Source organism: Haemaphysalis longicornis, unplaced genomic scaffold (assembly GCF_048455015.1).
Source record: "Haemaphysalis longicornis isolate Haplotype H1 unplaced genomic scaffold, Haemaphysalis longicornis Haplotype H1 scaffold_2, whole genome shotgun sequence".
Classification (NCBI taxonomy): domain Eukaryota; kingdom Metazoa; phylum Arthropoda; class Arachnida; order Ixodida; family Ixodidae; genus Haemaphysalis; species Haemaphysalis longicornis.
Window position 1 is genome coordinate 35,227,111 of NW_027526295.1, and position 13,196 is coordinate 35,240,306.

At 49.5% G+C, this 13,196-nt stretch overlaps 1 protein-coding gene across 1 annotated transcript; it reads right to left on the minus strand.

The window, feature by feature from the left end:
* Nucleotides 1-1,632: 1,632 nt before the first annotated feature.
* Nucleotides 1,633-5,667, minus strand: LOC144167055 (neprilysin-1-like). Its single transcript, XM_077696444.1, has 2 exons — nt 5,348-5,667; nt 1,633-1,831 (listed from the first exon to the last, which is right to left on the minus strand). Exons 1-2 carry the CDS (start codon nt 5,434-5,436, stop codon nt 1,732-1,734), a joined length of 189 nt encoding a protein of 62 aa, XP_077552570.1. The 5' UTR covers nt 5,437-5,667; the 3' UTR covers nt 1,633-1,731.
* Between the last annotated feature and the right edge of the window lie 7,529 nt (nt 5,668-13,196).

Here is a 13,196-nt window from a genome sequence, read left to right on the forward strand (position 1 = left end):
TTGTATCGCGCGGTGGTGTAGCCCCGAGCCAGCACATCAGGATGGCTAGGTTCCGCTTTCTATCCCTTGGAAACGCTCTCGTCTCCGTTTTCGTTCTTTCGACGCACGGTCACCCGCTCGACCCTGGCCGTGGCCGATGTTGCTGGGCTCGGGACGGCGGCCCGTGAATCTCGTGCAGTTCAGGCACTCTGGCAAAATTGTGGCTACTTATCGCCAGTTGTCTCAGAAAACGTTCTCGTTCTTCACTCAGCCTCTTCCTCACAAACAACGCCGCATGCAAGTTCCTCTGCCGTTTGTCGTTTGCCGTTTCCGTGCCATCTGTTTCACACGTTCTTTTTTTTCCTTGCTATCGCAAGAACCAACCAGACGGGTACTTGTAACTAAAAGAACGCGGGCACTCCCGGTTACGTTAGCTTGCATTTTGCCTCGAATGTGCGTAAGTTTTCCTGTATGCTAAATTATGGGGACATGTATAACTTGCTCCAGGAGTTTTAATAGGTTTGAACGGTTCTGCTTACATATACACCTTTTTGACGAAGTGTTTCAACTTTTGGCGGGAAGGTTGAATCGAGGGCCATACCGACAGACTGACCAAAATGTTATCGTCTAAATGGTGTATGGACGCAGCGCCTACGTATTGTGTGCCCCGAGCGTGGTTATGATAGCGCGACAAACACTGTGGACATCAGCCCCCTACCGGTCATGTACCCAATGCGCGCGGGTGTGATGAACAACTAGCGCGCAACGGCCACATGTGTAGTGTGAATCCAGACCGGACAATGTGCACAGCTACCAAGTCGGCCTTCAAAGCGGCTCTCACGAGTGCAGCCAGGAGAGTTAGACGGAACAGCTCGGCGGCAGCGGATGGTCAGAATGGGCGTAGCAAGGGGCAGACAACCGAAACAACGACTAAGCAGCGCAAGTGTTGGGCGCGCATGGTGCGTTTTGGGACAATGGACTCGGACAACGTCGTGAGTTTTAAGGGAAGCGCCGTGTTCTTTTCTGCACAATTGGTGCAGTGCTTTATTGGGTGTCAAGTTGCTCACATGACCGTTCAGTTTCAAGCTGTTATTAACCTAGACAAATCGCTCCACCAACTAAGAACGGCCATGCGACACCATCCACCGAATCAAGAAAGAGCTCTCAATCTGCCAATCCTCCCAGTGTCTGGGCAGGGTAGGTTTTCCCTCAAGCCGATATTTATGCACATGTAGTTTTATGCACACGTTGTTTTTTCGTTGTCCGGGAATAAACTGGTGATTTCTGTTTCTTGCGTGTTGTCGTCGCTTCGTCCGGCCTGGCTCATGAACCCTTAACACAGTAAGGAGGTTCCTCAAGAAGCGTATAAAAAGGGCTATCGTGTTTACAATGACAACCGCCCGAACTAGAGTCAAGGAGAGGCACTTACTTGCAACTCTGCGCCCGCCGATTGGTGAAATGCGCACTCCAGGCCACAAACCTTGTCCCTGTATTTCGTCCGTCACTACGTTTTCGAGGAACTCAAGGCTGCAGGCAAAACTTCTTATTGGGCTTTTTGCAATATATCGCGAGTAGAAAATACCTAACCCATATATAAAAATGCTTGGTGCTTTATTCAAAACTTTAATAATTAAGGAATAAAACTGCGATAAACATAGTGCATTTGTATACGATAGGCGGTATGGGTAGATAACAGGTCAATGGTTATTGGGGCAGCAAGGCGGTGGAAGATGACTTTTGCGGGTTCACCAGTCACCACAAGATGCACCTCCGCTCCGGGTTCATCTTCGCGCGCTCGTCGCATACGAAGGCCTCGGAGAGCGCACGCAAGTTCTGCAGTGGCACGTTCACCCTGCGAAAAAACGTAGCAGGCACGAGAGAGGGACCACGGTGGCGTTAGTCGTTGCTAATGCGCTTTATTTTGCGCTTTATCGTCTGCTGAATTGTCGTCTTTTGACAAGAAAACTAGCGTTTTCAATATGGTAAACATTTGGGAGCCTTTACGCCTTGTTAAGCTGGCTTGACCAGCGACGTTGTATAAAATAGTCATATCACTCACAGACAGACTATGAGCATGTATTTTTTTTTGTACAAAGTAACTGCTTATGACTAAGATTATGTGTTTTTAGAGAAGTTCTAATGGCTAGGATTGAGGTTTGTTTCCTTTCCTCGGCAACAAAGCTGCCGAGGCCCCATGCGCCTTGGAAGCCTGAGACATTGGAAAACGAACGTTCTGGTATGCCTGTAATAAGTGGTTGCCACAGAAGTCGCACGCCCTCAAAGACTAGATTTGTACGGCGAGATTATGTGTCTCTTCACTTGGATATTCATCTCGAGTGGATGAGTTGATAATAGAAACCATTTTGCAGACCTAAGTATGGCTCGTATCTTAAGCGAATACGCATCATTAGTTTTATATGCACTTTACGAGAATAAGTTACTTATAGGAACCATTTCCAAGATTACCACACCAAAAAAAAAAGGTGTGTGCGTATATATATGTCTTTCTTATGTATGACTGACGTGAACACAAAAGAAAATTAAAATTTTTCTACCTTTCATTTACATCCTGATCAGCCCACCCCTGTCATTAAATTTTCTCTCGCTTTAAAGGGACACTGAAGTAAATTGTAAACGTTGTGGTTTTACTAGCACAAATTTTAGTCCAGAGTCCCGGCCAAGCAGGCCGTGTTTTGACCACTATGGGTGCTTTTACGCGAATTTATTTAGTAGAAAAATCAATTCGAAAATGCTGTCCTCCTGTCTGTATCCTCGCCCATTTTCTGTTGCGTTTTCGTGTGACGTCAGGAAAAAATGACTTGGCTTGACTGCGCTACTGCACGGCTCGATGACCTTCCGACAGAGTCCGTCGGCCCAGCGTTTAGTCCGCTGGCATCCGACGGGTCGTCGCAATTCGTTCGCTCAGTTGAAACTAAGCCACGGCACCTCCGTGAATGGAACAATGTGCCTTCCTTGAATTTGTTAGTTTGTACACTGGGTCAATCTCCAAGTCCAGGTTGCTTCACACAAGCACTTCACAATCGCACAGGCAACGTTTCCCTGACTGGCACGAGAAGGAAAATCTAAGGCGAAGGGAAGGCGGAAGAAGAGTCAGCAAAGTTAATATAGGTACTAAGCAAATAAAATCAACGGACACTTTTACCGTACACCGAAAACTAGGGTGCAGGAAGCACTTTTTTTCCGCTGTGTGGGTGAACAAGCACAGCGGTCAGCAGCACGATCATACATCTGCGAACGCTTTTTCTTCTAAGAAATGCAATTGCTAGACATGAGATATAGTGGACACTTCGTGAACACCTACTGCACGAGCACTATAGAACAAGTAGTCATCTATGCTCCTTGCAGTGATCAAACTAATAAAAATGTAAACTGGTCATATATTATATACCATATATATTTCCAACACTGGCAGCTCTGGGTTATGGCCGAGTGGTGTGGCGTGCTAGGTATGTTTTTTGCAAGTCGCAAGTTCAAGTCTGCGAGAGCACGCTTTTTTTATAAGTTGATTTTTTCGTTTTCGGCCGATGTTTTCTATACTGAATTCGGCATTTTTGCACTGTAACATTCATTGCTACACGAGCGATTCCGCAGGACGCGTGCGCACTGATATTGACGCGCTAGCGAGTTCTTGTTGGCGTGCTGTTGCCAAAAGCGCCGACTGCTTGCGGACAGTGGGCACAGGCTACAATCAGCAGCTCCTTGGCCTTTTGATTGATTGATTGATTGTGGGATTTAACGCGCCGACGCAACGCAGGCGATGAGGCGCGCCGTAGTGGAGGGCTCCGGATTAATTTTGACCACCTGGGGATCTTTATCGTGCGCCGAAATCTCGTACACACGGGCGTTTTTGCTTTTCGCCTCCATCAGAAAAGCGGCCGCCGCGGCCGGGAATCGAACCCGCGACCTCGTGCTCAGCAGCGCAACGCCTTAGCCACTGAGCCACCGCGGCGGGTCCCTTGGCCTTTTGCGAACACACTTTTTACGATACAGGCATGAGTGAGGCAAGCTCCGAAGATGGGGGAAATGCACATGTCATAGGAGCGTCTGCTGTGACGCAGAGCGCGTTCATCCACTGCGTAGGCCTCGGCTAGTGATTTCTACGATTCCAAGCCGTCCTGGTAGCCTTAAATGACGTATTTTACAGCCGAAAACATTGGAGAAACGCGGTATAGCAATTACTGATATGTCCAGAATGCCCATCCAACGATAACGCGAGATGCCAAGCATGTTGTATCACAGAACCGAAACCGAAACTTGTTTGAATGCGAAGTTTGGACATCGTCCAAGCACGTAGCATCATTACCTGACGTCACTGCGGTTAGTTCGTGCAGCCGCCGCAAACCGCGGATGATAGTTTTTCTTGTTTCTGACCTTATAAAATAAATATCGCCTTATCGCCCGGATAAACGACCAAAAGCGTGTTCATTTGAGCCAGTCTTCGCAGTGCAAGCAAAAACAGGAGCTTGACAAATTTACTTAAGTGCCCGTTTATGTCGTGTGCTGGTTATCCACCTTCAAACACTGCAATTTTTTGTGCAAGCCAAAGCGCGAGCAAAGCAATGTTTATGTTTTGTGTAAGCAAAGACGCTTCGCAGCAAATCCAACACAATCGGGAATGCTAAGCAGAAAACGGCCGTAACTTTTGTTATATCAAACCTTTCTAAGAATATCGGGTGTGTATCTGGAGCTGACGACATTTACTTTTCAAAAACCGTTATTTCAGAGTGAAGTTATGGCCGTAAGAGTATTTAGGTCTTCCGCCAGTACGTGCACCTACGGGAAGACTATTCCTACAGAAAACGGCAGTAACCGTTGTTTTATCGATATCATTCAGGAAGAAAGTATGTGATAATTCGACGTTAGGAAGACTACTATTACGACGAATTTTGTTTACTTAGTTAACAGTGAAGTTCTAAACGTTGCATGCAGATTTGACGTCTGTTGTAAGTACATGAGCTTCTACGGCAGCGAAATGGACAGCCCCAGGTTTGCGTTAGTATGTAGGATGAAACTGTAGTCCTTCTAAGTTTCGCTAAGCAACCTAACAAGCCATGGTCTCTATTATAACCAAATAAACAGAAACATAAATACTTTTCCTCTATGTAACCATGTTTCACCACGTATGTATCTAAAACAGCTTGGTTGGCCATCCACCTTCACACAGTGGAATGGCTCCTACTTTTCTCGCTCTTCTCTTACCGGGAACTACAAGCAAATCGACCCAATGTGACACCCAGTGACAGAACCTCTCCTGTAGGCACGGATGTTGAGTACGACCGATGCAATGTACCCAGTCATGAATTGAAATATAGCAGTAAGACGTGGAGAAGGCCGTCTTTCCTCTCACCTTAGGCTGGCAGGGGCGACCGGTCCCCGCATCCTCCGCTCGTAGTCCAACCTTGAGCTCAGCGCCGAGCACATATTCTGCACAAGCATGCCACGAGAGGGCTGAGTTACTTTGCAGTGACGATAAAACTAGTCGCGCACAAATTACCTGCCATGTATAGCAAAATACGTGGCACGAATACGGTTAGGAGCTTGCGTTTCGCTACAAAAGCAAATTGGTGTATTTTACTTGTACCGGGTACTAATAGTTGTTGACTGTCAGAGGGAATACCGTCATGTAGTTCTGATTAAGCGGGCGAGGTTCCAGCAGCAACAATCGACGAGGTTAAGGTAAACATACACGTAGGTAAAACGTTTACTGAGCCGTGAAAAATACCTTGGAGCGTTTACGCCTGCTTACGTACTGTGGAAGCAACAAGTCTGGCGATATTTCCATTGTTCTGCAACATTTTTCGTCTTCATTTATAATTTTGTAAAGTTTCTGAAGCGGGCACATTGCCCCCTGAAAATGCCCGATTCCTGACGCCCCCCCCCCCCCCCCCACCACCCTCGAGCGATAATGTTCCAGGAATGAAGGAACGTCAACAGCTTTTGTTCTACCCCTGGTATCGCAGGGATATGCCGCAGTAGCAGTGCATTGTGGTGCTACTGTGGTGATCAAATACCATCACCCTTTGCAGCGACGGCCACTTCCTCGACCAGAAAAAACGATGGTTTTTCGCAGAATAGGGCACCTGAGGTTTTGGCCGCAAAAATAAAAAAAAAGAAAAGAAAAGGAAGAGCACAGCTGCTGTTTGGGGGACCTGCTCGATCAGTGCGCTGCTCGAGCGGGTGCTGGCTTCTCCCCTAGCGCATTCCTCCCGCTAGGAGAAAGGGGGAAGGTGTTAGAGGAAGATTGTGAGGGGGGAAGTGGTAGCAGGGGCTTAAAGGAGTAGTTACAAAAAATTTTTGTTTTACGCTTTTTTAGCGGCTGTACCTGCCTACGAGCCCACGAATCATACAATGGCACATTAGGTTGTCTAACGCAGCACAAATAATTACTTACGGCTCCGTTTATTTGTGTCACTTTCGGTTTCTGTCAAGCAAACACAGAGGCAGCCAGCAGCACCGCGGACACCTCGATACGTTATGGGAGCCCTGACGTCGGTAGTTTGTGTCGTAGCGCTAATGACGTCATGGGCTTGCTCGAACGTGCGGATGAGGTTTCTCGTGCGTGCAAGAATTGAAACTAATTTAAGACGTGTTTTACTGAACCGTTACTACCTAAACTTCCGAGGGGGTATCCCCGTATGAAGAGGAAGCGTGTCACATAGTTATCTGAGGTTTGAAAGTTTGTGTCAATACTTCCTTAACATTCCGGGCAGCGATACGTGAAGGGGAGGTTTCGAAGAGGGCAGTGAAGTTGTATCAGTTATAGTATGTGCCGATATGCAGTCGGCGCCAGAATCGGGATTCTTTGACAGATGATACGTTTGGCGAGTGGGATGGTAGTAAAACGGGATGCAAGTAAAGTATTGGAGAAAATGCGCTCAAGGAAGTGTAAAAGTAAAGCCGCATGGGATGATGGGGTGCCGATGGTATACTAACAAAATTGCGGTGATGTTGGGCTAGGAAAGGTAGCAAAATTGTCCTCAGAATGCCTCAAGGCATAAACATGCAACTGAACTTGAAAAACTCCAGATATTTCTAATTAAAAACAAGGTCAGGTCATGCTAGAGACCTTACGAGTTTTTATCAGCCTACTCTGTGTCGATAACAGGTTGTTCGCCATGATACATCTCTTAATCCCATACTTGATGCCCCGGATTTATAAGAAGCGAGGAAACAGGCTGGGCATAGGAACTATTGCTCAGCGATGGATGACATTCATGCCATCAACATGGTAATGAATAAATGTGCGAGTATAATAAACATCTTTGCATGCCACTTATTGATTCCGGAAAAGCCTTTGAATTAGCTGAAACAACTGCACTGATGGAATCGTTGAGAGAACAGGGATTAGGAGAAACGCACAATGGCCTAGCTTCTGGAAGACCTATACAAAGAACGCGCGGACAGGATAACTCTTCATAAGGAAAGGTGGGAAGTGCCCTTTTAGGACGCGCGTCAAAGAAGCCGCACAGCTTCAGCGAAATTATTTGCATAATGCCTAAAGAGAAGGTAGTTAGGAAAACCGATATATAAGAAAAGTAATGGAACGAATAAATGAGCAATATTTGAGCGAGTTGGAATTGCGGACGACACCCTCTTGTTCAGTGCGGGTCTTACTTTCAATTTTGACAATCAATAGGTTTAACAAAAAATTTAGGAATGAAATAAAAAATATTTAAATAAAAAGATAAATAATACAACGATTCATGTTTCGGTCATATTAGTCGTCGCTTGGCTTGTAAAGCCAAAAACATTTCTTGCATTTGTTTGCTCAACCGGGTCAGAAGAATGCGACTTTATTATAGATTTTTAACCTGTCTCAAAACTTTTTATCCTGCCTTAAGGACGCGAATCTTCCGGACCTGCTGTTTAAAAAGATCGTGTGATTTTGTAGCAAAGATTTCCGTTGCAATGACTCTCTTGTGGTATTCTACGATGCACCTCGTAATAGCTGAAGCGATAGCCCTTCGACGATTCCGGCATCATATGGCCCATCTCGGTGCAGCGTTAATTCATTATGCGGTTTAACGCGCCGGAACTATACGGGTTACGAGGAGCGACGTAGTGGAGGGCTCCGGATTAAATTTATCTACATGGGTATCTATAACGTGCTCCAGAATCTCGAACACACCAGTGTTTCTGCTTTCAGCCTCCACCAGAAAAGCGGCCGCCATGGCCCGGAATCGAACCCGCGTCCTTGGGCTCAGCAGTGCAACGCCTAATCTACTGAGCCACTGCGGTGAGCCCCATGCAGCGTATTATCTGCACTTTGAGGCGTCGGTTACTGCCCGGCGGCAATCTCCGCTACTACGCGTTGCGAAAACGCAAAAAATATCTGTGCCAAAAAAGGAGCGGTTCCTTCTAGCAGAAGCGGCTTGGTTGCATTTGTGTAAAGGCACAAATCGCCACAAGAAAAAAAATTGCTTTGAGGGGAGTAAAGCACAGCTTGCGTAAGCTAAAACACATCCCCATGTCTCCTGGTGGACTGAAAACCTTCAAAATGCCGTTAATTTTGGAATACTTAACCGCACCCCACTTTTCTCGGCACCACTCTTTCTTTTTTAGGGCGCAGCCCTTGGCGGCCGTCTCTGGGCTGAGCCGCGTCGCCGTCGTAACCGAGTGAACTATGTATGGCAAGACCGACGAGTGCAAGAAAAAGCGAACGATGAAAGAAAGCAAAGAAGGAGAGTGTCGCTAAATGGGGAGGGGAGGGTGGTTTGCTTTGGTGGCGCGAGCCAGCGCTTACAGAAAGTGTGCGGTGGGGGAGGGGAAGGGGCAGTATGCTGTGCCCGCACGAGGCGCTCGACGGCGCGACGCTTGGCGAAAACGTGAGGTCGTGCGCGTGACTATGATGCGCGTTCGCTTAAGACGCAGTTCACGGTCCCTTCCTGAGACGCACTTCGCTCCGCCGACGCGGAGGCTCATCATCGCTGGCGTCGAGAGAACCCACGAGTGAGTGCTGCTTCAGAGCACTGCTGCTGCGCACAAATATTGCATTAGGGAGAATTGTAAGCGCCAGCCAAATTTTTTACATCGAGCTGTTACAGGCCAACTCCACCATTTTTATTTTTTTGCATGCGTGAACTGGAAAAGGCCAGTCCCCTACTCAGCCCTGTCGCAAACCCTCTCCTTTCTGCCTTCTGTTAGCCTCCACAGCTTCATATTTTGATGTAGACGGGGTATGGTGCCCCTGAATGAATGTCTAGAAAATGCTGTCTTTGAAAGTTGGCTTTCTTACATGGTGTGTCGCACACACAATGTAAGAACGCCAAACGTGAGCGCTATCTCTGTCGAGAGGTCGAATACCGCGATGCGGAAAACGCAAGACGCCCGCGCTGCCATAATTTTGCTGAACCCTTTCCCAGCGCGACGGCGCGGTTTAAGCGGAAGTTTGTAAACAAACAATAATCCAGAAACACCTCAGCTGGTCATTAACCTTTACAGAATAGGATGGCAATGATTCTTTTTAGTGTGGTTGTGGTGCGCCATAGGGCGGGTTAGCGCGGGGCAACGAAGACGTGTCAGATTGCTGAGACTACGCTGCATGGTGTTGGTTAGATCATTAGGATTCAGGTTTTGCCGAAAGGTTATCGTGAAGATATAGGACCGCGCAAAAATGTCATCGAAACAGAAATTTATGACACGAAAATCACACAGTCCCTGCGCACTGCAATTTGCCTAAGTTGCAGGGACAAAATGCCGCGCAACAAGATTTCAATATGTGAAAGTCTCACTCCTAGGACCTTGATTAACGAAAAAAAAGCTAAAATGATTTCAGCTCTGCAAATTCAGCGAGAAACGTTATAATTGAAAGAGGAATGACTTAGTGAATTTCTGAAATTTCGTTCGTGCAAGTTTCTGGATTCCCAAAATTGAAACTAAGGCCACAGCACGCAAGTAACTGGAGCTATTTTCTGGTGTCTAAGATGCAGTTAGGAGTCAAGATCGTGCTCAGATGAATTACTACACGGTAAGCAACAGGGTCTAGGAGAAACCCCCCCCCCCTGTTTCAGGGGCGTGCTGCTCAGGGTCAGTCGTGTCCTGCTGTTTTGACATTTTGACCATCGCGCTGGGTCGAAGCGGGTGTGAGGATAGCTGGAGTGGGCGTAGACGGCTACCTTTCCTGGGAGAACATAAGGCCTTAGACTCCGGCGCTCCAAGATGAATGGAGACGAATACGCCACAAATCTAGGAAGGGAAGGGAGACCGTTAGTTTCCTGGAGTAGTAGCGCCCATGCAAGTGTCTTCCCACACAGAAGACGTTGGCGAAGCTCTCCTAGGCGCCCCACAACGCTCATGCCGTCCAGATCCTCCAGGATGGCCCCGTGGGCAACCGTGTCGAATGCCGACCGCATGTCTAGCAGGAGCAGGAAGGCCTCCTCCTTGTCGTGGTGGGCCTGTTCCAGCATGAAGACGACGTCCCGCCGGGAGTCAGCCGTGCAGCGGTGCCGCCTGAAGCCGCTTTGCTGCTCCCGGAAGACGTCTCTGTGGTCCGCAATCCACTCGAGACGGGCCAGGGCTGCACTCTCCATAACCTTCCCAGCAGCCCACGTCAAGGACACAAGACGGTAGGACTGTGGCTGCGTCGGGGGCTTGCCGACCTTGAGAATTGGCGAGATGAGCCCCACGAGCCAGGGTGGCGGGAGGACACCAGTCTGCCAGACCCGATTGAACCGTCGCAGAAGCGGCTCTAACTGAGTCACGTCCAGGTTCCGCAGCATCTGGTACGTAACCCCGTCCATACCAGGAGCGCTCCGCCGCTTGGGGTATCGATTCAGGGCGGGTTGGAGCTCACGGAGTGGGATGTCCGTGGAGCAGAGGGACACAACTTTCTGGTTGTGTGGGGCGGCTGGCGCCGCGTCGGCTGAGGCCGCAGGAACTGGAGGCGTGGTTTGAGCGGCCTTGGCAAACTGGTCGGCGAACAGCTCCGCCAGGGCCCCTTCTGTGATGCCCAGGGATATGGCGACCGCATGCAGGGGACGCTGGCTGGTGGTAGTAGGCCCCAACAGAGTCCTAAAGATACGCCAGGCTCTGCCCGCCCGGGTCCTTGCGAGAGTCCATGGACTAACACAGCGACTCCCAGCCCTGACTGCGACGCTGCCGTGCCCGTCGGCGGCATTGGGCGTCCGCCCACCGGTACTCGGTCCAATCTTCTGGGCGCTTGCTTCTCAAAGCCTTCCTCTGTAGCCGGTTGCGGCTGGCCGGAAGCCGTAGCAGCTGCATGTCCGGGAGTGGCGTGCAGAGAGGTACCTCTCCCCGTACTGTTGCCTTGTCGGCGCACCGCACGACTTCTGCGAGGAAGTCGACTTCAGGGTCCTCGGTGCATTTGGTCATTTCCTTGCGGAAGTCGACACAGTTCGTGATAGCTAAGCCCTTGTGTCGACTCGCTTGCGGTAGTTCCCGGGGGTGACCAGTATGGGGTAGTGGTCAGAACCCCACGTGCTGGCGGCGGTCTCCCAAGAATAGGCGCACCGCTGCGCCACCAGGGTTAAGTCGATGCATGACTGCTGGGTCGTGTCACGGCGACGACAAGGATCGACGAAAGTAGGGCTCGCGGTGTTGGCCACGTGCAGTCCACAGGTGGTGACGGCGTCTAACAGCTCTCGCCCCCTTCGGGTGGCTCGGTGACTCCCCCAGGCAGGGTGATGTGCGCTGAAGTCACCGCACAGCACAGGGTCCGAGCCCAGGTTTGCGCGCAGCCCGAACTGAGAGCCTTCTAGGACTGACAGCTCTATTTATACCTTTCTCTTTTTCTCTCTTTCTACTTTATCATATCACTCCCCTCTACTTCCCTTCCCCTGCACTGGGTTGTATGCAGGTGAGCTCCCTGCGAGCTCAAAATATCCCCAGTGAATTTCCTTTCCTTTTTCCGTCGCAAACCCCAACCACAACCTCTCAGATGAGCCCGGATTCAGAGGTACCATCATCGGCGGAGGTTGGCCATTAAAACCGAGGTGAGAGTCTGGAGTTGTTGCACAACAAAACAACAATTCACGTGGAGACATGCTGTTGGATGTACACCCTTGATTACCTGGAGGAACGGAGACGTTCGTGCTTTGAGTGTCCGTGAGGCGGGTACTCGCACGCCGGCGCTGAAGCATTGCACGACGTTCTTTGAGCCACTAAATTTCTTTTTCCAGTGTATCCAGCCTGTTTCCAATTTCGGAGTCTTCATCTAAATCAGAAACTGGTAGCTGCTCTTGCACAGGAGGCGAACGTCGACAGCTGGCACGTTACGTCTAGAGTGCCAGAGTGTACGTCATCATTGCTGATGGTTCAGGTTCTGCTCCAGAGAAGTCCTCCTCTAAGCGTGTCAAAGCCGCTTATCGGTTGTAAATCGTCACCTGTTCCAGCAATGGGGGTTCGGCATGCCTTTAACTTTGTTTTAGGCGCCGCTCGCGGACTTTCTTGTTGGCCTCCAGCTTAGTAGGGCACTTCCGGGAAGTGATGTCGTGGTCGTTCGATTTGCAGAGGCCGCATCAAAAAGTCTGCGACGTTGTGGCCTCCTCAGGGTTTTCTGTTGGTGGATAAGGGCAGGAGGATTTCATGTGCCCCTGCCTGTAGCACGAGTAGCAGTATACAACAGATGGCTTGAATGGCCGAGGGCGCAATATGCATTCATAGTACACTATGCGGTCTGGATGAGAAGGCGGACCTCGCAGGGTGACGAGACAGGTGCGACTTGTGCCCATATACCGGACGGCAACAACTTCGCGAATGGAGCAGGAGAGCTCCTGACGACGCTGTTCTGGTGTCTCACCATAGTCTACGCCTGATACCACGTAGCGCTTCAAGTCAGTTCCAGCGGCCAAGTATGCCTCGACCTGTACACTGTCTGTCTGCGAGACCTGTATGTTGTTCAAGGTCTGGAGCTTGGTGGCCAAATCCAAGGAGGGAACCCACACTGAAATCGTATTAGTGGGCTTGTGCACGGCAAACCCACGGAAACCTGGGACGTTCAAGCATGTGGCCACTGCAGCTTGAATAAACCGACTGGGCACTGTAGACATGTCGACGTTAGCGTGGGACTTGATGACCACCTTATACGATGATGCCTCAGGTGGCATTGCAGCTGTTGTTGACAAAGGCGATGGGCGGGATCGTTTTGTCTAGTCCTGCTTTGAATTTTCCGCTGTGCTTGTAGACCCGGGCGACCTTTTAACAGCGTTGGATGGCGGGAATGAAGCTGAAGTTAATTG